The sequence below is a fragment of the Eptatretus burgeri genome, chromosome 13 (genome assembly GCF_056783735.1).
Source record: "Eptatretus burgeri isolate ZD-2024b chromosome 13, Ebu_testis_v1, whole genome shotgun sequence".
Classification (NCBI taxonomy): domain Eukaryota; kingdom Metazoa; phylum Chordata; class Myxini; order Myxiniformes; family Myxinidae; genus Eptatretus; species Eptatretus burgeri.
This window is the reverse complement of record NC_140973.1, coordinates 29,329,425-29,355,508: the sequence shown is the minus strand read 5'-3', so window position 1 is coordinate 29,355,508 and position 26,084 is coordinate 29,329,425. Positions and strand designations below refer to the sequence as shown.

The 26,084-nt window shown below is 43.4% G+C and overlaps 1 protein-coding gene across 3 annotated transcripts in view; it reads left to right on the top strand.

Moving 5' to 3' along the window:
- LOC147014147 (atrial natriuretic peptide-converting enzyme-like) overlaps nt 1-26,084 on the top strand; it is a 131,635-nt gene that overhangs the window by 30,175 nt on the left and 75,376 nt on the right. For all 3 annotated transcript variants that reach the window (XM_085851848.1, XM_085851849.1, XM_085851850.1), the window contains 3 exons: nt 5,432-6,193; nt 9,211-9,318; nt 16,471-16,587. In XM_085851848.1, coding sequence (XP_085707974.1) covers nt 5,432-6,193; nt 9,211-9,318; nt 16,471-16,587 — 987 coding nt within the window. The remainder of the gene's footprint in view (nt 1-5,431; nt 6,194-9,210; nt 9,319-16,470; nt 16,588-26,084) is intronic.

The window sequence follows — 26,084 nt, the reverse complement described above, 5'->3', positions numbered from 1 at the left end:
GGCACCCAGATCGTCTGTCACAGGTTTCGACCCTGGTGTTGTTGGTGACCGACCCGTTCCTCACTTGTTGGCGGCGCTGCTCACACCCACACCACACGTTCGCTTGCACAAGCACTGGGAAGGACGAATTGTCTCGTTGTTGGCGCTGGTCAGACACCCACACGCGCACCACACGCTCGCTTGCCCAAGCTTACTTCTCGTTCTCTTCTCCCTCCCTGGCTTTCTTTCGCCCCGCTTTCTTTTGCCCCCGCTTTCCTCTATCCTCTTTCGCTTTTCTCTCTTTCGCTTTTTCTCCTCAGAACGTCCCTCTCGTTCGTTTTATATCTCCGGGCCGTCTTTGCGGGTGCAGTCTGCCCCAAGCTCACCCCGCCTCATTTGCGCACGGTTACCATGATGACCCGTGTGCTCTCAAAAAAGGCGGGCGTCTGAGCTCGTGAAAGATTGTTGCTGAGGAAGAATTGGGGGGGGGGGCTTCAGAGCTCGTAAAATAAATGTGTGTAAATGTGTCTGTCGTAAAGAAAAAAAGCTTCCCATAAGAGAGGGGATCTATCCTTTACCCTTCTCAACGCATCACATTTAAAATCCCATTAGACATGGGGATGGGGCTAATCTGAACATGAATTTAAGGAAATAACTGTCTGAGGACCTGGATGTGTGGATGCATTCGTCAGATCAGATTCTGAAATCCGTAATATATATATATATATATATATATATATATATATATATATATATATATATGTGTGTGTGTGTGTGTGTGTGTGTGTGTGTGTGTGTGTGTGTGTGTGTGTGTGTGTGTGTGTGTGTGTGTGTGTATGCATGCTCTCTCACTTCCTGGTTCTCTTGCAGTGGTGCAACGTTGAGAAGTACAGCACGAAAAGCTTTGGTTAATATGTCGTGTTTGTTTTTAGTGTATTTTAAAGTTCAGCAATTGTTCAGATGTTTCAGCAATTGTATGACAATGCATGCTGGCCCTTTGGCATTAGAATGTGTGTATTTGATTGACCATGTGCTTCAGTTTTGGGGCTGCGGTGCATGTGTATGCTAATGGGACAATGTTATTGGACTGTGTACTTTGGCCTTGGGGTCAAGGTGCATGGCCCAAACTGTTTAAATATTTCGAGTCTTTTACCTTTTTATATAAAAAGGCTCCTTGCAAAAGGAGAATTCACGACGGCTTGCTGTTGAAATCATGAGGACTCACTCCTATGGAGGAGAGGTCGAATTGAATGACTATGCATTCTGGCCCTCCAGGGTTAGAATGTGTGTGTTTGATTGACCAAGCGATTCAGTCTTTGGCCTGAGGAACAGGTGGTGGCCAAAAAAATGGTAACACCTGGGTAAATGAGGGACACGAAGTGTATTGAAAGCAACAGCTTCCACACAGGTGTGTCCCATGTGTTAATTCAGCAAATTACATCCAAGCATGCTTCGGGTCTTGTATCAAAATGCTTGGCCTGGTTGCCTATAATTTTGGCTAGCATGGCTGCAAGAGGAGACTTTAATGACTTTGAAAAATGGGTGATTGTTGGGGTGTGTTTGGCAGGTGTTTTAGTGAGAAAGATAGCTCAACTTGCTGATGTTTCACGAGAAATGATGTCGTTCTCGGCATGGGACTCCGAGGGAAAGAGATCATCAGCAAAGGGCAACAGTGTGTGGAGGTGCATACTCCATGATCATGATAACTGTGCATTAATTTGAAGCGCAAGGAAAAGCAGATGAGCCACTGCAGATCAATTGAATGTAAATTTCAACTTGGGGCATGAGCAGCCAGTTTCATCACAAACGGTCCGCCGAGAACTCCACAGAGCAGGACATCATAGTCGGGTTGCAGTGCACAAACTGCTCATCACACCTGGTAATGTACATTTCTGAGTCCAGTGGTGCAAAGAGCATAGACAATGGATTACCGAGCAGTTGAGAAATGTCATATGGTCAGATGAATCATCCTTCATCATGTTCTCGACAAACAGATGAGTGCACGTGTGGTGCCATCCTAAAGAACTCTACAACCATGAGTGCATAATTCCAACAGTGAAGGGTTCTGGTGGTTCTGTCATGTTGTGGAGCGCATTTTCCTGGCATGGTTTGGGTGCGGTCATTCCTTTAGAAGGTAAAGTCAATGCCAATCGCTACGTAATGGTACTGAGTGATCATCTTCACCCCATGCTGCAGAATTTCTTTCCTGCCAGGATGGGTGTTTCCAGGATGATAATGCCCCCATCACTAAAGGATGTGTACATGTGTATGCTAATGGCACAGTCTTGTTGGACTGTGTACTTTGGCCATGGGGTCATGGTGCACGTCCCACACTGTTTAAATGTTTAGTTGTTTTTTAATTTACTTTTTTCTTCTTTTTTACATAAAAAGGTGCCTTTAAAAGAGGCAAATGAGGCCGAAATCCAGACATTGCAATGTCTTTAGAAATCCGCAGAGATTAGGTGTTCTATGGAATTCTTTCAACATTCTATAGAATTTTTCTATAGAAATTCTACTGAACTTTTGGACTAAACTCTATAGAACTGCATTTTCTATAGAACATAAATTTTCTGTAGAATTCCGATAGAATTTGTCTGGAACAGTTCTATAGAATTTGGTCCTAAGGTTCCATAGAGTGTCTATGGAATGTCTGTTACATAGAAAATGCAGTTGTATATAATTTGGTCCTAAAGTTCCATAGAATTTCTATGGAATGTCCATATCAATTTTCTCCATGTCCAGTCAGTGTCATTCCATGCACAGCTTTTTACGATCCAGTCTCCCACACTGAATTTTTGGACCAGGATGCAGCTGTCCTTCAGAGCACATCCCGCAGCGTCCATACATGACAAGCTTCTTGCTGTTGATCGGCTCAGTCCTCAATCGGACAATTCCAGTCATTTGTATCTATTGACTAGCCACATGACTGATAGCCGGAAAATGCCATGTGGCCTCTCCAGCCCAATCAAAGTTGAGCCTCCATGGACTCTCCTCCTCCTCCTTCATGTGCAGCACAAGGCTGCGAGTAGCATCATTGGCTGGGGGCACGGCTGTGCCACTGATGCAATGCCCCTGTTACCAGTACACTGGTACTCATTTTGCCGACCTCGGAAGGATGACAGGCTGAGTCAACCCTACCTGGTGTTAATTCAACTGGATTTTTAACGGGCTTGAACTGATGACCCTCGGATGTTAAGCCAGTCACCTAACCGTTAAATCAACACCAGGCTTTCCAAGGCCTCTGACGTCATGCTTGCTTAATGCTTCCAACAGCCCTGTTGAAAAGAGGAATGGTTATTAATATAATAAATAATCCTGAGAAATAAAATAGAACATTTAATAGTGAAACCAAAAACAAAAATAAAGAGTGAACAAGAATAAATGGAGATACTTGATCCTGGCAACAGTATTTAGGGTAATTACAAGGCCACTGACCAAAACATACTGATGAAGAAATCTGTCCTAATGAATTACCCTGTTCCCACCTACAGGCCATTTTCATTACAATATTTACATATCAATAATGCTGTCCCAATCTTGCAGTGAAATACAATGCCATCCATACAGTTCTTATTATTCTAAATCATCGGTAATAGGAAAATAGAGATTCTGTCACAATAATTTGTCAGTCTGCCAAAATTTCCCAGTAACCAAGACAATGGAAAAATCAATTCACCTGTGAAGCTGTGCCATAGAACTGTTGCACTTAGTCAAGTTGTGCATTCCCATCAATGGGAAATTTCATTCACTGCCAATCAAAAGGCTTTTCAGTCGTGTTTGGTGTGAGGAGGTTTCCTCAGTACCTTAAAAGTCAACACCACGATCATTATGGATCACAAGCCATTGACTGTATTATTCAAGGAAGACTGCCTGTCATTTTTTTATCTATAAGATCTAGGCTCATAGTAGAGCGAGGTAAACAGTGGGTAAAAATGGCAATGGCCAAAAGGCCATTCGGCAAATGTGCTCATCCTGAGTACAATGATTAGTGCATTGATTATCACAATGAGTACAAAATGGGAAAACATCAGACCAGTATAGATGATTTGAGTCATCCTTTGGACCACACCACTTCCAGAACTCCAGGACCCAGTGGTAGTGTGTCGTTGTTGGAGAAACTTTGCTACCTCTTCGTCTCTGGCCAAGGCCACTCGTATCAAAATGTAGATCCAACACGATACTATTTTCCTCACAAGTGAACGATGCTCACATTCCTTTTAAATACTGAGTACCAAGCAAGGAAGCAGCACATACCATTTTTAAAATCTTTGGTATGACTCGGCCAGGGTTCAAACCACACCGCCATTCATGTCTCCAGGATGCTTTAACACGATGTCATCAAGTCTGTTGTTGCCTTTGTCTGTAATTCTTATTTGAATTTACAGACCCAAAAGGTATGTGGCAACTTATACATTTAAAGATGGAGGGATGTGATATCTTGAAGATCCATCCATCCATTGGGACCATACTCTGTGCAGAGCGTTGGTGCTGTCTGAGCAGTCTTGTGGGCTATTGATCACAATCCTGGACAGGTCGCCACTCCGACACAGGATACCAGCAAGCTGGCACTGATTTCACCGACTTCAGAAGGATGACAGGCAGAGTCAACCCCACCTGGTATTAATTAAACAACCAAGTGGGATTTGAACTCAGGATCCTATGTTTACAAGCCCACCACCCTAACCATTAAGCCAACACCAGGCTTATCTTTAAGATGTTCTCACATAAATTGGGTCTTTACTGTCTGGATCTGCCAGTGGGAACCCATGCAATATATTATAGGTTCTTGTGGGTGATGACAAGTTTTTGGTCAGGTTGTTAGGCATGTTGTTTTGTGTGTGTGTGTGTGTGTGTGTGTGTGTGTGTGTGTGTGTGTGTGTGTGTGTGTGTGTGTGTGTGTGCTTGGTTGCTTCATAAAGTTGCTCTCCCATAATGGTTTAGGTGACAAGGTCATGACAGTTGATATGTGATTGAATTGGATAGTGTGAAACCGTTATACTTTAACCTGATTGTTGTGCAATTATTCTCTGTGCAAACTTCATCTTAACCAACCCATTCATTATTGTTTATTTTTTAATTTTTTAAATCTGATAAACCAACAAGTAGCACCCAGTAGCATAATGGACAATGTATATATATATATATATATATATATATATATATATATATATATATATATATATTTTTTTTTTTATCACATCAAAGGAATTTTGTATCGATAGATTCTGTAAGCATTAAAAATTCCTTGTAAAGACATTACAAACAATGCATTTAATATTTATATGATAATTTATGTAATTTTGGAAATATCTGACACGTTAATACATAAATATGAATGATAGTGTGCATAATTCCATAAGGACAAGGAATTATTTAATGTCATCTTTTATGACTTGTACGTAGCTTTTTCAATGTTTGGATTTTTATGAACACTGATATTTCTGTGTTGCAGGATTCTGGGATGAAAAACATCTAGCTTATCATACAATGCTTACAGAAGGTGATGCAAAGTGGCTCTCAAACCTGCGCGCACTGCAGATCTACAGTCTTACTGTACTAAACAAGTCAGGCATGAATCTCAAAGAAGATTCGATTGCAGGCTCAAGATGGGATCTGGACACCAAGCTTACTTCTGACGATGTCGAGGATCAGAGTGGTGATAGTAATTGGGCAAGTGGCCATGGAGACTGGTCTTCCAACATATTGCATGATTGGCAAAATTTGGGACCAGGAGCCTTCAATTCCGATTTGCTTCAACCAATGCAAGGGTCACAACAATTATCATCTCAAAACAAAGATAAAGAACAGAATTATAATATACATGCGAATCAACAGGAAGCTTTGCCCACTTCTACCGAAGTTTCTACAACTACCATTGTAGTCCATAGTGAACGTTCAAATTCCTACATGTATAAAGAACAAACTAATGAGATCAATACAAGTGAACAGCAAAGAAGCATAAACGTTTTGATGGCTGAACATAAAGGTCTTGCGACAAAAGTTTCCAAACTTTCGATAATGGAATCTACCACGAATCCACTGAATATAGGAGAAATATTTCTGGAAAGCAACAGAAAAACTGAGATTGGAGTTGAAATGTTTCAACCTATTGATGAGGTTTCTTTGACTCCAAACTCCAAGCTGTCTATCTTGACAAAATCACCACCTCAAAGAGGCCTTACATCTCCTACTCAAGGAAACTCTGAACTGCAAGGTGTGTTCGTTCTTGTTGCTTCAGAGTGATTGGTATTTGTACCATAATTATTCTTTCAAAAATTTTTTATCCATATTAAATGTCTTTGTTGGGACCATGATACATTTACTTTCATTATGTTGCTTCATATCATCTTTTGTTAGTTTTTGTTGTTACTGACTGCATTATATTGTGTTGCTTTTATTTTAGTCTGAGCATTTAAAATGGTGTTGAAAGCAACTAATTCTCTTGTTAGAAATTAAATGTAGAGAATGTTCATAAAATCTGATGTAATTTTTTTTTCTAATCAAAATTATCAAAACAACATTCTTCTTATAAAATAAATAGTGTTAGCAAAAACATGAATATTTTTTCATGGAATTTTTGGGAGTCATTTAATCCATCCATCCATCGGGACCATACTCAGCAGAGCATTGGTGCTGCCTAAGCATTCTCCTTGGCTATTAGGCACAATCCTGGACAGGTCACCACTCCGCCACAGGATACCAGCAAGCTGGCACTCATTTTGCCGACCTCAGAAAGTTGACAGGCTGAGTCAACCCTACCTGGTATTAATTCAACAGCTGGGTGGGATTTAAACTCAGGATCCTACAATCCCAAGCCCACCACCCTAACCATTAAGCCAACACCAGACATCATTTAAGTCATTTAAGTACTCAGGGAAATGTCCCCCTCTCCCTCCTCCTCCTCACACTGGAGGGTCGACTCATATCCTGTAAAAAATGTCCTGCAAATTTAACAGTAGAATATTGCTATGTGGAAGTGGAAGGGATGGGGGTCCAGAGCTACATTGTTGTAAGACTAGCATAGACCATGTGTTTTAAGTAGGTTAGATTGCCATGTATCAGGGACATGGCAGAGTATGTTGTCTTGTTGCATGTGATGCTGACGAGGCAGCGTATGTAATTTATAGACATTATAGCTAGGAGAAGATTACATGCATAAAAATCTCGGCGGGGCCAGGTGAGGGCTTTCGGAAACAAGGCACAATGGAAGCGCTTCAAATGGACGGATCACGATATATCTGGCTGGTGCACCACAAGTCTTGATGTTCCACAGTCTGCTGTGGAGCTCCAGAAGAGGAGATTGACTTATTTTTATTGGAGCTCCCTCATGGTTGTGATGGCCCAGAGGATGGCACCTCCAATAAGTAGAGGGCAACCAATCACGGGACCTGCCACAGGCAAGACGGTCCCAGGGTAAGGAGGCGGGTCAGAAGACCCGCCGTGGAGAAGCTCCATGGAAAAGTAGAATCCACCTGGGTGGTAAATTACCAATGGACATCACCACAGAAGATGGTGGTGTCCATTGGTAATTTTAAAACAGGAAGAGTAATTTTCAATGTCAAAATTTACTGAATAAAACTACTGTATTCATTCTAATTAATTGCTCGGCAATGCTGAGAGATGGAGTTTATGATTCAAAGTTAAAGACAAATGTGAATGGGGTATAACTTGGAAACCAAAGTCTAAAACAAACAGTGGTTGTGATATTCTTGGTCTCTGTTCCCACATTGCACATCATTTAAAACAACCAATTTGAGTTGTCATCATGTTAAGTGAGCATCTTTCCATTTCGATATGTTGATAATTTTAATTTAGATCAGTAACGATTGTGTAATCGGCTGCGAAAGAGATAGCCATTCTATGTCTGATTTTGCTTCAGTTCTCAACTCGATAATAAATGTAGTACAGCACAGTAAAACAATCATTTAAAATGCTTTCAATAGATGTAATGAAGAGATTTACGGCTTCCTACCACTCTACACCATCTATAATCCTGGCCTGGCCGCTCCTTCAGGTCCCACGCACATATTGGCCTACAGGCCCGTCTGCCCCCTTGTCTATGAGGGTGGCTTCTTTCCTTTGCTTTTGAGTAAATGTGCGTTGGCGCCGTGTCTTGTAAAGTAGAACTGTGTAAGTGTTGCCGTGTGTACGCGTATTCGGTTGTAACTCTGCGTCGTTGTTTCTTTTGTTTTCCTGATATAGGTGCATTCTGACTGTTTGGCTGTATATGTGTGCTTTCCATGTGTCGCGTAATAAATGTGCATTGTGTGAACTGTTTTCCCGTTTCGCTTCATCTTTTCTTTATTGACCCTCCATCCTGCTTCATGTAAAAGGGTTCGTAGTGGGCTTAAAACGCCCGATAATTAATCGGAACCGTCGAGGCCGACGATAACACCGCTCGGTTATCCCAATAGCACGGAACGGACCGCTTAAGCGGTTCATGTCCAGAGTCGGCCTGTGGCGAGGTACGATCGCCCGGTCGACCATCCGCGCAGGTACTTAGGTAGATCGAATTTGGCGAGCAACCCTATCCTGCGCGGGTGGGCAATTGGCATGGTCATGGTGGGGTTAAACCCTCACCCGTGACTAGCTCCCGGCGTTGTTCCAAGAGGGTCATGACAGAATTGTCCGTTCCGGTGGGCGAGGTGGCCGCCATTCGAGTCGAACGGCCGATCGCACGCCGGCGGGCGCGAATTCGCAACTATATATATATATATATATATATATATATATATATATATATATATATATATATATATATATATATATATATATATACTGTATATATATATATATATATATATATATATATATATATATATATATATATATATATACTGTATATATATATATATATATATATATATATATATATATATATATATATATATATATATATATATATATATATATATATATATATATATATATATATATATATATATATATATATATATATATATATATATATATATATATATATATATATATATATATATATATATATATATATATATATATATATATATATATATCTGTATATCTGTATATACGTCAACAACATAGTCAACAATTGCAACAATTGTCAACAATATATAAAGTCAACAACAACAATTGCAGTGAATTTGTGTGTGTGTGTATATATATATATATATGTATGTATATATGTTGAAGCTATTTATTTTTCAGTATACAGGATTTATTTCTTCTCCCACACCTTTATGTGACTAGTTTGCAGGAATGATACGTTTCGCTGTGGCGATGGTATCTGCATCAGCCGAGACTGGATTTGCGATGGAGAAGCTGACTGTGGAGACCAAAGTGATGAAGTGAATTGCAGTGAGTTTGTTTTGTAATGCAAAAACTCATTTCAAATTTCTGATACAATTTAAACCAGAGAGTTGGTGTCAAGGCCACCCAATGCTCGCCTGTTTATACATTTATCGTTTTTAAAAGACTAGTCTAATAATATTTTTTATAAAGCATTGCAGTGAAGTCTGATCCAAATAATTTTAAAGCAATATATGTATTTGTATATTGTAATCAGTAAAAAAAAGTGTGGTCGATAAAAACATTAGAAAGGAAATAACTTCCACCAAAAACTTTAAAATTTTCACGCTGACGCTGACGCTCACGCTCATGCCAGGGGTATCGCTATAGCTCTCTGTTCTTCGAACAGGAGAGCTAAAAATTAATTACATCAGCTGAGGAAAAAAAATAATCCATCGATCAAGAAAATTGCAGCTACTCGTACTAAGGTAATGGTAAAGGACACTTGTCTGGTATTCCAGAGTTGTGGGTTTAAATGTCAGTGCCAGGAGCGTGATGAAGACTTTAGACTTTAATCTTCTGAAAACTGAGTTCCTGCTATTCATCTTACTGGTTACTAAATACCCAGCTGGCTCATAAATAACTTTCAACATAACTACTTGTCATGAGCCAGATTCTCAACATTATTCCAGAGATCCAGTTCACTTTCCCGAGAATCAAGCACACACGATGCAGGTAGGGGGTGTCAGAGGGATTGGGGGGGGGGGCAAGTGCTCCCCTCAAGCCAGCGTTGCTTTTATAATTCAGGCATAAAAATATCAGGATGTCAAAATATTGTGAGATGGCAGAATGATGACAGCGTGTGACATAAAAACTCATGAGAATTGTCATATATTTGACTATCTTTGCAATTATCAATTGTAATCCCTTTGGGATTAAAATAATAGTAAAAATACAAAAAACAACGAATTTGTTGTATATCTGACAGGTGGCAGCTCTGCTTGACTCAAGAGACTTCGTCCACCCTCAAGCACTCTCAAACTGACGTATTTATGTCCTTGAATGCGTGTTATGCAATCTCCTAGACACAGGAACACAAATGACTGATGGTAGGGCAATTGCCAGCACGTTATGGTCGGGAAAAGAAGCTGCAACAGGGTCCTGAGACTTCTGAAGATCTGATCAGAAGGATTCGTAACGACTTGCTGATTGGCTGTTCGTGTTGTTGGATTAGGTCTATGGAAAGTCGTATTCCTTCTGTAATCAGTGGAAACATTTTAAAATTGCCCTTCGTTCGATTCTTAAGTTTGCTCAAAAGTGTTTAAAATGATGATAGAGGGAATCACCCCATGCAATGGCTGGCCTTGCACAAAGGCCTTTTAGAAATGATGTTCATGACGTCATTTCAAAAGGGTCGTATTGGGTTGTGCTACACATGGGTGGAAAGGTGGAATGGTTGAGAATGGATGGTGGAGGAGGGATTGTGGTGTGGCTGCTGTGTGACCTGATTCTCTGCCAGAGGTTTGAACTCAAATCGAGTGGAGTGGCTGTTCTAGTTTACACCTTGTTTTATTGCATGTTCATGTAAATGTCTTTATGCAACTCTTGTATGTACATATTCATTTTCCTTTGTTTCAGATCATTCATCAACACGTGTGTTGAGGTTACAATATAAAAAAAACAAATGTTCCCCATGAAATCGCAAATGTGACCCTTTCGCTGTCGCGTGAAATGTGAAAAAAGGAAATGGACTCGGACTACCAAGAAACACGTGCCAAAAGGCGCACAATGGCTTGAAGAGTACATTCGGGCAACGTTGCCATCATTTGGGCAAATCTGTAGCCACCCCCCTAAACTTTTTTGGCTCGTACGTCCATGCCGAGAATATGAAGTATCATAATCCAAATTATGGTCCAAAACACCTCACTGTATCCATTCATTAGGATTAACTGAGCTAGTATGATCATTCATTCATTTTCACACAAGTTCAAAACTCGTACCATGGATGTGTACAAACAACATTGAGCCAGTAGGTTTGTATAAATAAACGATTTGGTTTTTTTTTCAACTTTACAATCACAATTACTTTTATATTTTTCAAAATGATAACACCTTCATTTTCAACTCCAACAAACGATGGCAGATTATGCAAGGTAGTTTATACAGGCAGCACAGATTATACATTCTTCACTTCAATGTTGAAATTAACCTCAAAGATAACTCAGCGACACTCTTAGTCTCGGTGTAGAGAAAGTACAAACAATTATATGCAAAATAATACACAGATAGACAAATACACAACAAGGAATGATGCTGGAAGCTCCTTACTGTTATTGTTTATTTGGGGATGTACCCTATCTGGCTTTTTCTTTTCGCGTTAGCCGCATTGCTTTTTCGCGGAAAGTGAAAGTGTCATAAAAAATAGAGCTCAATGGGTTATCATTTTGGGGTGTTTTTGTGACATATGTCAGTATGAGGGGGGGGGGGGGGAGAAAAAAACGAGAAAGAAAAAAACAAAAATATTGACAGCGTTTGGCATCCTAATGTCTTGTCTGTAAGTCCACGCAAATTCGCTGTCGACTGCCTCAGACAAGGCAGTGTATGTTGACTTGACCTCCGCTACTTCACTGTTTGCCTTGATGATATCTTCAGTTTGACCTTGCAATTTGATGGTTATTACAGCGAGATGTGACATGAAGTGATAAATTATCATGAATGTGACATTGAAATTGAAAGAAGTGATGCCGCTCAACAGTGATGCTGCTTCAGCTCTACTCTTTGGGTTGCAAATGATACCTAGAAATCTGTTTCACAAGCTGTCATGTTGGCACTCTAGTCTATAAGCAATATTCTCTCATGCAGTGATGATGTACACATCGGCTAGTGAGGTAAGAGTGTTGGTTCTGAAGCGTCTCCCCCAATGTAAAGTGAATGGGTGGGAGACTTGCCTTTCCGCACCTCAGAATTAAATCCTTACACCCAGAGCCCCTCCCCACTCCACCCTAGTCCTCCATTCCTCTCCCATAGCTCATATATATTGTCTCTTTCACATATTTATCCTGAGCTCATATTTATTGTCTTCTCATCACACCATTGTCCATCCATCCATTGGGACCATACTCTGTACAGAGCGTTGGTGCTGCCGAAGCAGTCTCCTTGGCTATTGGGCACAATTCTGGAGAGGTCACCACTCCGACACAGGATACTAGTATGCTGGCACTCATTTTTCCGACCTCGGAAGGATGACAGGCTGAGTTAACCCCACCAGGTATTAATTCAACAGCTGAGCGGGATTTGAACTCAAGACCCTAGGATCCAAAGCCCTGCCACCCTAACCATTAAGCCAACACCAGGCATGTATCACAGAGGATGACATTGAAATGTGCAGTTAATATTTCATTGTGATTCTACTTTTCATCCTAATTCTTCAAGATCTAGAAACATGAAAAACCCCTTCATCCCTTCCCTAAAATGCACAGTGGTATGTCCACAAATAAGCTTGGCAGGGGGCTATAGCCCCCTTCTGACTCCCCATTTATTTATCTTTCTTTCCCTCTTCCTCGTACTCTTTAGCCACTCCTAACACGATAAATTAGTTTGGCGAAGTTGTCACAAGAGGATCGAGTAAAATTGAAAACGACGGTCTGGACAGCATTTGCTCGAGTACCACAAGTCCACGATCGCATTGTTTACATGGAGACTGTCATGTTGTTAGCGGTGCCGAGCACTCCGTTCCATCGGAGCGCTTGCTTGAGCACTTTCAATGCTGCTTACGCTTTGAATGGTAAGCAAGTTGCTTGCTAATGGAACACTCCCCCCGTAACATTCATGATCAGATTTCTCCAAACATCCCTATCCTGCACTGTTTTCCAAAGTTTCCTCTTGGTTGCAGCTTTTACCTCCTCTGCCTCTTCCTCTTCAAGACTCTCAATGCGACCCAGCATGGTCAACTTCAATTCAATTCAACACACTTTTATTTCCATAATTGCCAATGTGAGAGAATAAATATAGTACCGGGCGTAGTGGCGTGCACCTGTAATTCGGCTACTCGGAGGGTTGGGTTGGAGGATCGCTTGAGGACGGGCGCTCTGCGCTGGGCCGCGCTATGAGAGGGGTAGGGCATCCCGGAATCATGGCGAAACCAAATCCTTATCCCTGTGTCGTAAGAGGCGACCAGGGTTGCGTTAGGAAGGGCAGCCGGCGTAAAACCTATGCCAAATCAGTATGCGGATCATAACGGATGATCCGCTGTGGCGACCCCTAACAGGAACAGCCGAAAGACGAACAACAACAAGAGAATAAATATAGTAAAAATATACACAAATAATACTTTCGGAACTGAGGGAACGCGGAAGAGAACGATCAAAAGATAAACAGAAGCAAATATGGAGACATATTCAGAAGCCAGGGCTTGTATTGAAATGCCTATAGATTTACAATATAAATGACAGACAATGGCATAGACAAAAACTAACGAATGACAAAATATATAAAAAAAATGGACAGGAAGACTGTGAAGGACAGTAACAATAAACTTGATAAGACTTCCGATAATAAACAAAAATCAGTATGTATCTTTCAAACAATACGAGTTCAGAGTTAGTTTATATTAAGCCTGAAAATGACCCACAGGCAACTGCTCCATGAATAGTGTTACGTGGAAGGGTGGGGATCTATTGGCTAGATTGTTGTAAGGATATCATCGGCCGTGTGATTCACGTAGCGTAGATTTACTTTTGTAAATAAGGAAAATGTCAGAGTAAGTCAATGCTGAGGAGGCGGCATACGTAATTTACAGACAGTATTGTCAGGGTAAACTTGTGGAGCATAAAACCTCCTGTACAGGCGAGGCCAGGTCAGGTCAGAAGTTGGGCACAGAAACACAAGGGGAAGTGCGACGCGCTTTCCAAAGGACCATTACAAGCTCTCGGCATGTGCATGTAGGCCACGGCGGCGAGGTGCGCTGTAGAAGCCCGGACGGGGTGGAAGACTGTTTTTATGGGCACGCCCTCACGCTCAGGGGCAGCCAATGACAGGACCCAGGGCTTGGAGAGGTAGTCCTAAAGTCCAGGAGGGTCAGACTGATGTTGAAGACACGAAGAGAGTGCGATTGGTGCTGCACAGGAAAACTGATGCACCAGCCCTGACCTTTGGAAATCATTGTTTCCAATTTCCACCATATTACCTTCACCACTAATTGTTTGCATCGCTCCTCACTCACATCGCTCCTCGTCTTCGCCACTTCTCACCTTCACGGGCCGAGTTGCTCGTAGCCATGGAACCTCAACCAGGCAGTGCGTATTCAAGTCCTCACCTGCAGCTTTCCCCATTGTTTAGTAAGAGTGTGGTTTGTGGTGCCCAGCCAGATAGGGTTTTATTTATTTATTTCATCACTGTATATCAGTTTGCATGTCCCCACTTCCATATATATATCTGTTGACTTGCTTGGTTTGTTCCGTTTTCCATGTCTTGTCCACCTCTTCTCCCCATATCTCTTTCTTCGATTATAAATAAACCCTTATAAAGGAAAGAAACGTTTTCCATTCTTCCTCCTCTCATACGTGCCATCGCCAAAATTCAGATTTCCATATTGGGTGTCCTTGGTGAGCGGTAATGTGTAACAACTGAACGCAGTTTAGTTCTGAGCCCTTTGGCTGTTCGCAGTATAAAAGATCCCGGCACAGACGGACCATGTTAACCGAGGCTGTTGAGTGCGACAATACTATTCGAGAGATGTGACCAATAGTAACGTCGTGTACTACTGGAGTATGACGTGTGAATAAAAGGTAAAACTAAGTTTTCTTGTGATCTCGTAAAATGAGTGTGGATATTATGGACTGCTGTAAAATAAGATGAAAGGACTTGCGGAAGAAGTTTATTAATACGCTTGTACATGAATGTCCCTGTATGTAATTTATTAACATCAGAGTGTCAATGTGTTGAGTTTTGTGAAAAGAGGTGCAGTGTGGGTCTTGTGGATGAGAAAGGGTGCAGATTCTTATCGCTTGCTTTGAATAACTGAGAGTGAGTGTAGCTGATTGATACTGGAGCTTCCCAGATAATGTTACAAAAGTTCAGGTAAGGTAGAATTAGAGAGTTGTCGAGGGAGAATAAAGTACAACGAGGAAAGAAGGGACAAAGTTTTGACACTACAGTCGTATTTCGAGAAATTCTCAGCAATCGATGAAATGTGATTCTCGTCCGGATGATGGACAGGAGGTTTACTTTGACTTCTCCAGACTTTCATTTTCTGCATGCATGATGTGTCCAACCCAAATACGACAGCTTCTGTTTTCGCATCAGTCCTTCTAATGCATACGGTGTGGAACAACACCACCAACACCACCAGCAGGGCTGGCAGGATGGCCTGGAGGTACGCGGAGTGCCTCTAAGCTGTCTAGTCTCGGTTCAAATCTCAGCCCATCTATTAAACCGTCATTCACGCGTTTCACAGGTAGGGCGATTCATCAATGTGTGTGCCGTCCCTCGGATGTACGTTAAATCGGGTGTCCCGTTTACTGGCATTACTTGGTGGATGTTTAAGATCCCACAGTGTCTTTTGCGAAGAGTAAGTGAGTTATTGCCAGCATCATGAACAAATTCCTGCCTCAAGACTTGTGAGCCGGTTCGAGAAAGACTTGGACCAAACTTCCCTTGGCCAACCCTGCAACGACGTGGGATTAATTGTTGCGATTAAAGAATAATAACAATAATAATATTAACGCACTGCCGTCCACCTGGTATGCACATACACATGACCCCTTGCCTGCTCTTTTTGGGAGCGGGTGTTTCTACGATTGTTAACAGAAATGCCACAACTTCTCAAAATGCCACTATCAAATTATTGAAGGGAAGCGCACGTTATGAGAGAACTTGAGTAAAAATACAACACATAAAATGTTAATAAATAGTAATGCTCAATAAACTTTAATACTCATGCAACCCAACCAATGCTGCTGTATCATACACACTAGGTCGATTGTATTTGCCTGACGTCATACATATATTACTCGTACTCATAAGCACAGTATACTCCAAGCTATTTAAAAAAAAAAAATTTACTTAAAAAATGAAACTTCCTGTAATTCCTTGACAACTTGAAATTGTATTGTGATGCAGCAATGAAAATTGTGTGATGAAGCACCAATGAACAATAGAAGTTGTCAATCATTTGAATCGTACTGCTGTTACTCCAGCATGATCGGGCTTCTGTGTGTCCAGCATGTAGGAGCCAGGGCCTGCAAGAATGTGACAGTGGGCGATGCCTTCCCCAAGCATTTGTTTGCAATGGAGATGTGGACTGTGATGATGGCTCGGATGAGGAGAATTGTACCATTGGTAAGTGTTTTATTGTGGAACACAATTTGTACCGTCCCTTTTCTTCTGTTCATGGGATATCACTGCCTTTGCGAATATAATTAGAGAACTGAAAAAGGTAGCATTCAGAGAAAGCAGCTGAGACTATAGAGCCCAACTTTTGTGTGTACACGAGTGTTCAATCAGAACTATTTAGCATAATCAGAATCTTTGATTAATTTGTTACATAATGTATCGACAGTGCGGCTTTCTTGAGTTCTTTATTTTTTTGTTGTTCACAAAGTTAAGGCTCATGGAAGAGCTCGAATGCAGATCAGAACAGAATAGAAAGAGTCAAGGAACACAGTGCAAAGGGAGGAAACAACAACAGCCTGTTTAAACGTGCACAACAGAGGGCCACCTGGAGGTGATGAAATAATGCCAAGTGAAAAACAGGAAGCAAGGAAAGAGTAACCAGACAAAACGGGAAGGTGAGTGGATGGAGAGGGGAGAAACACAATAGCCTGGAAAGGAAGAGGTGTGCTTGGGGAGGTTTAGTGATTAGAGAAAAGATAATGGATATGGATGGAAGATGACCTAATGAGGTGGACAACCATCTTCAACTCCTGAAGGGAAGAATGGGATTGAACAGACTGAGGAAGATGAGAGAAAAGAGGAACAAATGAGGGGAGGTGAGCAGGGAGCCTATATTTTGGGACTTTCACCAGAAGTGGGTTACTGGAAGACCATTTGCACCCTGAATAAATGTAGGTGGTTTGAGGTGGGGGGGGGGTTGTGGGGGTGGCAGAGGGTGCTCGATCGAAAAGCAAGAGGTAGAAGACAGAGAGGCCACCAACTTGTCTGCTATACCGAAGTAACAGGCCCAGAGATTCAGCTTAATTGTAGGATATTCCAATGATTTTGAGGGTCTTCGTCTCCACGACACAAGATGTGCAAGGTGTGATGTAGGGGTGCCAGCCCAAAGAGGAGAGCAGTTCTCTGAACTGCAGATGAAGGCCTTGTATGCTGTTAGAAATTCAGATTTATCAAGCAAAGACTTGGCATGATGTTGGATACCCATTTGGCAGCTGGCTTTAGAGGTCAGCTGGGAAAAGTATTTACCCAAATAACATTCTGGCTGATGGTAAAGTCCAAAGGTTTGAGTGACTGAGCTTCTTTTAGAGGCATGTTAAGGAAGTAGATGGAAGGATTCACCAGATGGTCCTTCAGGAGAGACATTGTGAGAGTGAGAGATTTGTCAGGATTGAAAGACATATTCCAAGTGTTGGACCAGCTCGTGATTCTACCAAGGTCTGCAGAGAGTGAAGAGGCTGCTGCCTGCCTGTATAAAGGATGGGAGGTGCTACCGTTGAGGGTGGAGTCGTCAGCAAAAAAACATAAGGAGAATTTTTCAGAGAATTAGAAAGATCATTAATGAAGATGAGGAACAGGACTGGACCCAAGATGCTGCTGCCTTGGGTCACTCCAGCCTTGACAGGGAGAGGAGGAAAGAAGTTTACATTGAGAGTCACATGCTGGCTTCCAGAGTGGATGAAGTTATACAGCAATGAGGTGAGTTGCCTTGGATACTATAGGCTGAGAGTTTGGAGAGCAAGGCAGGATACCAGACTCTTAAAAGCTTGAGATATGTCCAGAGAAATGGCGTTAATCTCTGCTTTGAGATTGAGGCCCCCATCCATTGTTGGGAGAGGAGAAGCTGCATATGAATGGTGCAGTAACTGGGTTGGAAGGGAGGAGATTGGGACCATACTCTGTGCAGAGTGTTGGTGCTGCTTAAGCAGTCTCCTTGGCTATTGGGCACAATCCTGGACGGGTCGCCACTCTGACACAGTATACCAGCATGATGGCACTCATTTTGCCGACCTCAGAAGGGTGACAGGCTGAGTCAACCCCACCTGGTATTAATTCAACAGCTGAGCGGGATTTGAACTCAGGACCCTAGGATCCAAAGCCCACCACCCTAACCATTAAGCCAACACTAGGCTTGCAGAAATATTTTATGTCAAATGCCATGAGGGATTCCATGACTTCGTTACCTCCACCACCAAAGGTGGATGGAGGTTATGTTTTCACCACTGTTTGTCTGCCTATTTGTTTGTCTGTCTGTGAGCAGGATATCTCAAAAAGTTATGGTCGGATTTGGACAAACCTTGGTGGATAGATTGGGTGTGTGACAAGGATGAATTGATTAGATTTTGGTGAAGTTCTGGATCCCGATCCGGGTCCTCGAATTTTTAAGTGATTCTTTACCATTGAGAGAAAGGGACAAAAACGATTTAAAGGATGATATTTCAAAAAGTTATCGATGGATTCAGACAAAACTATTTTTAGTCTTTCAGTCATTTTACCCTTTTAGTCATTTTAAGACCCTTTCAACATTTTATACCCCTTTCGTCTCCTTAAGACCATACTATAAGACCAAGTAGGTGTGATGACCTCAGACCAGGTGAGATGGAGTGTACCCTTAACCTTCCTTGCCTGACTTGCTTCGGCAGGACTTGTTTTGGTAAGGCCTTCTTAATAAGTTTTTTTTGTTTTTTTGTTTTTAACAGACAGGATGGTGTGTTTCTTACTCAAATGTTATCTTCGTGTGTGTGTGTGTGTGTGTGTGTGTGTGTGTGCTCCTGACACAATGGTGGCCTCTCTGGCCCTTGGAGAGGGTGACCTAGCCTGGCCCTTGTTAACAAATTTTCCCATCAACACGACTCGTACCAGGTGTCACGCATGAATGGTGTGGAGGAGAGTTCATCGAACCTAACCATTTACTTTTAGATCTAAACAATGAAACAAACCCTGCTATGGCTGGAATGATCCTAATGACCAATTTTTCCCAACCTGGCACACTGTTCCATTCTATTAAACCTGGGCAAGGCCCTTATTTGTCTTTTTCCATTTGGTGGTGCCAGGCATAACTCGCTGGCTGGGGAGTGTGACTACTACTCGGCCTCTTTGCCTGCTTCCAATCGGTGGTGGGGGACACCCAGCGACCTCGGGGTTCACCTGAGCGTGCTTCTGGCACTCCCAACTAAGGGGTGGCTCTCTAGCCCCCATACTGTGCTCTCCAAGCACCCATACTGTGCTCTCCTAGCACTAAACCCTGCTGTGCTCTCCTGGCACTAAAACTTACGGTGCCCTCCTGGCACCTCTGACAGCCATCACCTGCCAGGAGCCCCCAAAGCCCTGGTGCCCTCTCTCCCGACTGACCAACTACCAATACCATGTCACACTCCCAGCCAGTACCACCATACCTTGGCCTAAACCTACCCCTAGCAGTCCGCCTGCACAATGGAACAGCAGCCAGAATCCATGTCAAATCCTTTAAGTCCCCCTAACCTACACTAACTTGGTGAGGAGACTCCTACCGACAGGGTACGTTGTTCGCACTCACTCTCCTCATTTGCACAATCACGCCATTCACCCCAAACACTTTAGTCATTCATTCTACAGTGCCACACACCCAGTCCACAACACCATCCAACACCTTTCACTTTTATGTTAAACAAAAACACACCAGTCATTCGGATCCCACCTGGTCATCAAATTTAATTGATAAACTTTTTTTTTATCAACCCCAATCAATTTGTCACCACGTCCGTCATCCGCTGGCCTCCTCCATACTTCTCGAATCGTTTATTTCCCACAATTTAAAGAAAACATCAAAATCTCTTCACCAGCCCCATGGAACCTCTGCATGGTTCTAACCAGGCATTTCAGTCTTTCCTCAAACAAGCCACTCTTTGTCATCCACTTGTTTTAGGTGTGTTTAATGCTCTGCCTGTGATGTCTCCACCATTTTTTCTTTTTTTTTCAATAATTATAATCACCCAAATCCACTCGTGCCACCCTTATCCCTTCTGTCAGTCTCAATTTGCAATCACTTGATATAATTTCCAATCAAAAATTTTTAAATCCCAATATGGCCGGCTTTTTTGGCTCATTGGAAGGGGAGTGAGGGAAGGAATCCCTCATTACTCATTACATGACCCCGCTGCCTTTCCGCCACGGCTCGAAGGAGTCGCGTCTCAATTGGGGTTGTGGTCCACCCCCTCCTTCTCTTCAGGGTTCGCGGAAGTCAGGTAAACCCCAATCAGCTAGCCGAACCCCTCGTGTCCTCAGAGAGGTTTGAAGACCAAGTGACACACGCCAGTGCCGCTTGCTACTCATCTGCGCTCTACCCTGAAGTTCCTGTGAGGTTGAGAGAGAAATTAACATCCAATTTCTAAAGCCTGGTCCTGGATGCAGCACCTCTAACTCTGTAAGAACCCATGCGGAGCTGTCCATTATGGTTTTGGTCCCCTGTGTCAAGTTCTGTTCTGATGACATTTCTATTTCCCCTTGCACCTCTAACCTATTTCCTACGTCACCTCTCATTCCACGCTCAGGACTCCTACACAAAGCAGGCTGTACACATTCCAAGGTTAGGTGTTCACATTCCACACATTCAACCTTGCCTGCGTACTGACCAACTGCCTCGCACTCCAGGGTTACATTCTCGACCGCCACGTGAGTACCCACACGTTTCGGCCTTGGCAGCACACACCGGTGCTGTAGTCTGGACTGTGGGCTTACAGCATTCATTTACAGGCATTCCACACACACATTCAGGGGTCACGCATACGTGCACCCCATCGGACAGAGTCTCTTCATTAACATAAATTCCAATTCCTAACTTAAGCTCATCGTCCGCACCATGTATGCATGTGCCCTCGTACCTGCTTCGTTCCAGAGTCACCTCCGTCCGGTCGCGTCTCTCCAGCAGGTTGCTCATCATCGGTTTGCCACACTCCTCTGGGGCTGTCAGCTCCACATGCTGGACCTGCTCAAAATGTGTTTCATTCGTCAACAACCCCGTATGCCCCCTCAATGTCTCCTTCACCAGGGTTTGCTCTAATTGTGGTGTCATCCGACGAGTGATGTCAATCAAGTCCCGCACCACTAACATTCCTCCCTGTGGTGATGTCACACATCCCATATTATCGTGCTGTCCTACTTTCCGGCTCCATTTTCTTTTCCATTTGAGTCGTTCTTCCTCTCCGAGCCTTTTGAGTTGTTCGTTATCGTTCCGGAGTTTTTCCATCTCCGCGTACTCCAACCTTGCTCTCTCCTTTTGTTGGTCAATTTCAAATTCATGTTCTTTTTGTTTCCTATCCCACTGTCTCTCTTGTTCTTCCTTCTCCAATCTCGTCGTTTCCCTCAATTGATTGATTTCCCTTTCCTGCTTCATTCGTTGTTCTTTCACTACTCTTTCTTCCATTTCATTCTTTAATCTTGCTTTGGCTTCTAACTGTCCAATCTGCACAGTGTGGTTCCTTAACGTTTCATTCTCCGTTCTCTCTCTTTCCTCACTTAACATCCTCAGCTCGTTTTGTAATCCCCTCTCTTTGTTTTGGTGTTTCTGTAACTCAGAAGCTTTTCCCCATAATTCCTTTCTCATCTCCGCACCTCTTTCGCATGCTTCCTTCCTCATGTCATCTATTCTCTTACCGTATTCCTTCAGTTGTTCCAGATATTTCTCTCCTATTTTTATCTTCTGTTCTTGGCTTTCTCTTATCTGATTGCCTGTTCTTATCTTTTCCTTCAGTTGTTGGAATTCCACATCGTGTTCGCGTTTCTCCTTTTCCAGCTTTGTTTTCCATTCTTCTTCCAAGTTCTCCCTATCCCGGAATTGGGGTTGTGGTCACTAATTTGCTCTTCCTCTATTCTTTCGTTCAGTTTGCTCTTCTCCTGTTCCAACTTATGGGTACTCCACTGTACTTTCCTCATTTCTCCCTGTAGTTCCTCGAACTGTCTTGATTTTTCCAACAATTCTTCCTTCCTTTGCTTCAGATATTTCTCTCCTCTTTTTATCTTCTGTTCTAGGCTTTCTCTTATCTGATTGCCTGATCTTACCTCCTCCTTCAGTTGTTTCAATTCCAAATCGTGTTCCCGTTTTTCCTTTTCCAGCTTTATTTTCCATTCTTCCTCCAAGTTCTTCCTATCCCGGGAGTTACTAGTTTGCTCCTCCTCTATTCTTTTGTTCAGTTCGCTCTTCTCATGTTCCAACCTCCGGGTAAACCACTCTACTTTCGTCATTTCTCCATGTAGTTCCTCGCCTGTGTTGGCTAAGTCATTTTCCAGCCACCGAATTCGTTCCCGTGCATCGGCCAATTGTTGTGATTCCCTGTGCACATAATTTTCCTGAACCTCGTCTGCGTGCCGTAATGCCTCATCCAATTTAATTTGTAACTCCTCGATATAATTCCCATCACACTCCACCTGTTCCAAGACATCCAACAATTGTGCATGAAGCTCGTCAATATTTTTTTTTTTTTTTTTTTTTTTTTTTTGTATACCTTGGTCGAGGCTCGTATGAGAGCTAACACACAACTCACAGCAAGGAGGCATGAGACAAGAGGGGTGGGAGTGGAAGGGACAAAACATTGGGGAACAGACACAGGTGAACTGTGGAAGGGAGAGGGATGGGGATGGGACGGGGAACATGGCGAGGAGAAGATGGACATTACAGGGACTTTCAGGAAGGAAAGCAGGAGAATTGAAGGAAGTGGGCATGGGTGGATTATCGGGGGTAGAAAAGATCGAGGATTTGGATGGGGGAAGATAAGAGGTGGTGGTGAACAGCTGTTTTGAAAGCCTGGAGGGAAGAATGGGAAAGAATAGAGTGAGGAAGTTTATTCCAAAGGCGGGAAAAAGAGGAATGAAAGAGTGAAGATGAGCAGTGATTCGTGATTTTGGTAGTTTTACCAGAAGGGGGTTGTTGGCGGACCTTGAGCGCCCTGTGGAAATGTGGTTGGGACAAATCGCAGAGAGAGCAGGGGGGCAAGGCTGGAGAGGAGTCGGTAGAAGACAGAAAGACCACCGACCAACCTGCGGTGATTGAGTGAGAGGCCCAAAGACTCAGCTTCATTGCGGGAGATGCCAATGATCTTAAAAGCCCTGGTTTCGACAGCGTGAAGTCGAGAAAGGTGGGAGGCAGGAGCACCAGCCCAGAGGGGAGAGCAGTACTCCATCAGGCTACGGACAAAAGCTTTGTAAGTAGTCAGGAGCTCAAGAGGGCCGAGGAAGGACTTTGCACGACGGAGGATTCCCAGTCGGCGACTGGCTTTTGAGGCAAGGTTGGAAATGTGACTTTCCCAGGAAAGGTCATGGCAGATAGTGAGACCCAGAAGCTTGAAAGAAAAGACTTCTTCCAGAGGATTGTTGAGAAAGTGGATGGAGGGGTTTTGTAAACAGTCCTTTCGAAGAGACATAGTGAGAGTGTGAGATTTGTGTGGATTGAAAGACATGTTCCACGTGTTGGACCAGTTTGTGATTTTATCCAGATCTGCAGTGAGCGAAGAAGCTGCTGCTTGCCGGTCTGAGGGATGACAGATGGTACGGCAGAGGGTGGAGTCATCGGCAAAGAGAAATAGAGGATTTTCCAGAGAGTCCGAGAGATCATTGATGAAAACCAGAAAAAGAACAGGGCCCAGAACGCTACCTTGAGGAACTCCAGCCTGCACAGGAAGAGGGGATGAAAGAACTCCATTTAGGGCCACACGTTGACTGCGACAGGAGAGGAAGTCTGCGAGCCATGAGTGGAGATGGCCTTGAATACCATGGGAAGAGAGTTTGGTGAGTAGTGCAGGGTGCCAGACTGTGTCAAAAGCACGTGATATGTCCAGGGATACGGCTCGGATTTCCTGTCTGGCATTGAGGACCTCCATCCATTGATGGGAGAGCAGTAGCAGCATATCCAGGGTAGAGTGACCTGGTCTGAAACCAAATTGATGATTGGAAATCAAGCCATTGGAGAAGAGGAAGGATTTCATGTCTGAAGCAATGATGGATTCCATAACCTTGCTGATGATTGGGAGAAGGCTGATTGGTCTGTAGTTACAGGGATCTGTTTTTGCACCTTTTTTATGCAGGGCAGTGATGTTAGAAGATTTCCAAGCAGATGGCAGATGACCTTGGGCAAATGAGAGGGTGAACAGAACAGAGAGGGGGTGAGCAAGAGCAGAAGAGCAGGCTTTGAGGACACGTGGGCTGATGCCGTCTGGACCGGTTGCAGAATCTGACTCGAGGTTTGAAAGCAAGCTCTCCACCTTGTCAGGAGAAAAGGATACAGAGTCCAGGGACAGTTGGGTGCGACTGGGTAAAGTGGGTAGAGATAGTGATGGGTTTGGGACACAAGATTTAGCTGCAAACACCGAGTTTAGACATTCAGCTTTATCACGTGTGGAATCAGCAGTGCGACCATTTGAGGTAAGGGAGGGGATGGAGGGGGAACATACACCAGAAACAGATTTGATTAAATGCCACCAGGATTTTGAGGAGGGAGAGAGGTCTGAGAGTTCAGACTTGAGATGAGAAAGATGTTGTTTTCTGGCTCTCCTGAGGGTAGATACACACTTGTTCCGAGCTTTGTGGAAAGAACTGAGATTGCCCTCAGTTGGGTTTGCTTTCCATGAGGCAAAGGCAAGTTGTTTCAGGACAACTGCCTCGCCACAAGCTTCAGTAAACCAAGGGCGGGAGGAAGGGTAAGACAACTGAACACGAGAGGGGATAAATCTGTGCATGAGAGAGAGCAAGTTTCTTTGAAAGAATTCCCAGGATGAGTTGATGTTTGAGAAAGTAGTGATAGGAGACCAGTCTAAGTTTGATGGCTGCTCGGAGACCCTGCCAGTCGGCTTGAGTGAAATGCCAGACTCGACGGCGGTGAGGTGGTTCTCTGATGACAGCCAGAGAGATGTCCACTTTAACAAGGACGTGGTCAGAAGAACCAATTGGAGCGAAGGAAGAGCAGCAGATATTGTCAGGGAAATTTGTCAAAATCAGATCCAGAAGAGATGGAGTACCATTGGTTGAGATCCGGGTCGGGAAGTTGACCGATTGAGTCAGTCCCAATGAGTCACAGAAAGCTTTTGCTGACGTCCCATGGCAGGTGAGAGAGGTACCCACACCTAGCCAACTGGCGTGATGACAATTGAAGTCGCCACATAAGAGGAAGAGAGAGTTTGGATGAGAAGATAGAAGATGGTCCATGTTTTCGGAGAGTGAGGTGTAGATGGAGTCATCACTGTTCGGTGGACGGTACAGTACACATATAAACATGAGGTGGGAGTGGAGGGGAAGCCGAAGCCAGAGGTATTCCTGGGGGTGTGGGGGAGTGAGAGCAGTGCAGGGAGAGTGAGGAATAGAGTCTTTGATGAAGAGAGCAACACCTCCACCAGGACGAGGCTCAGGTCTGTCATACCGTAAGAGGGAGTAACCAGGGAGAGATACTTGGGAGTCAGACACGTCTTGGGAGAGGAAAGTTTCTGTTAGGCAGATAATGTCTGGTTTGTCAGTGGCAACCTGCATGGAAAGATCTGAAAGGTTTGAGCGAAGGCCCCGGATATTTGAGGTCCACACATTTAATGAAGAGGTAGGGGAGGAGGCTTTGGGTGCAGGAGGTGGAGGGGGCGGGGGAGGGTAGGATGAGGGACGAGGGGGGGAGGTAAGGAGGGTTGCTGAAGGAGTGTGGGATATTGCAGAAT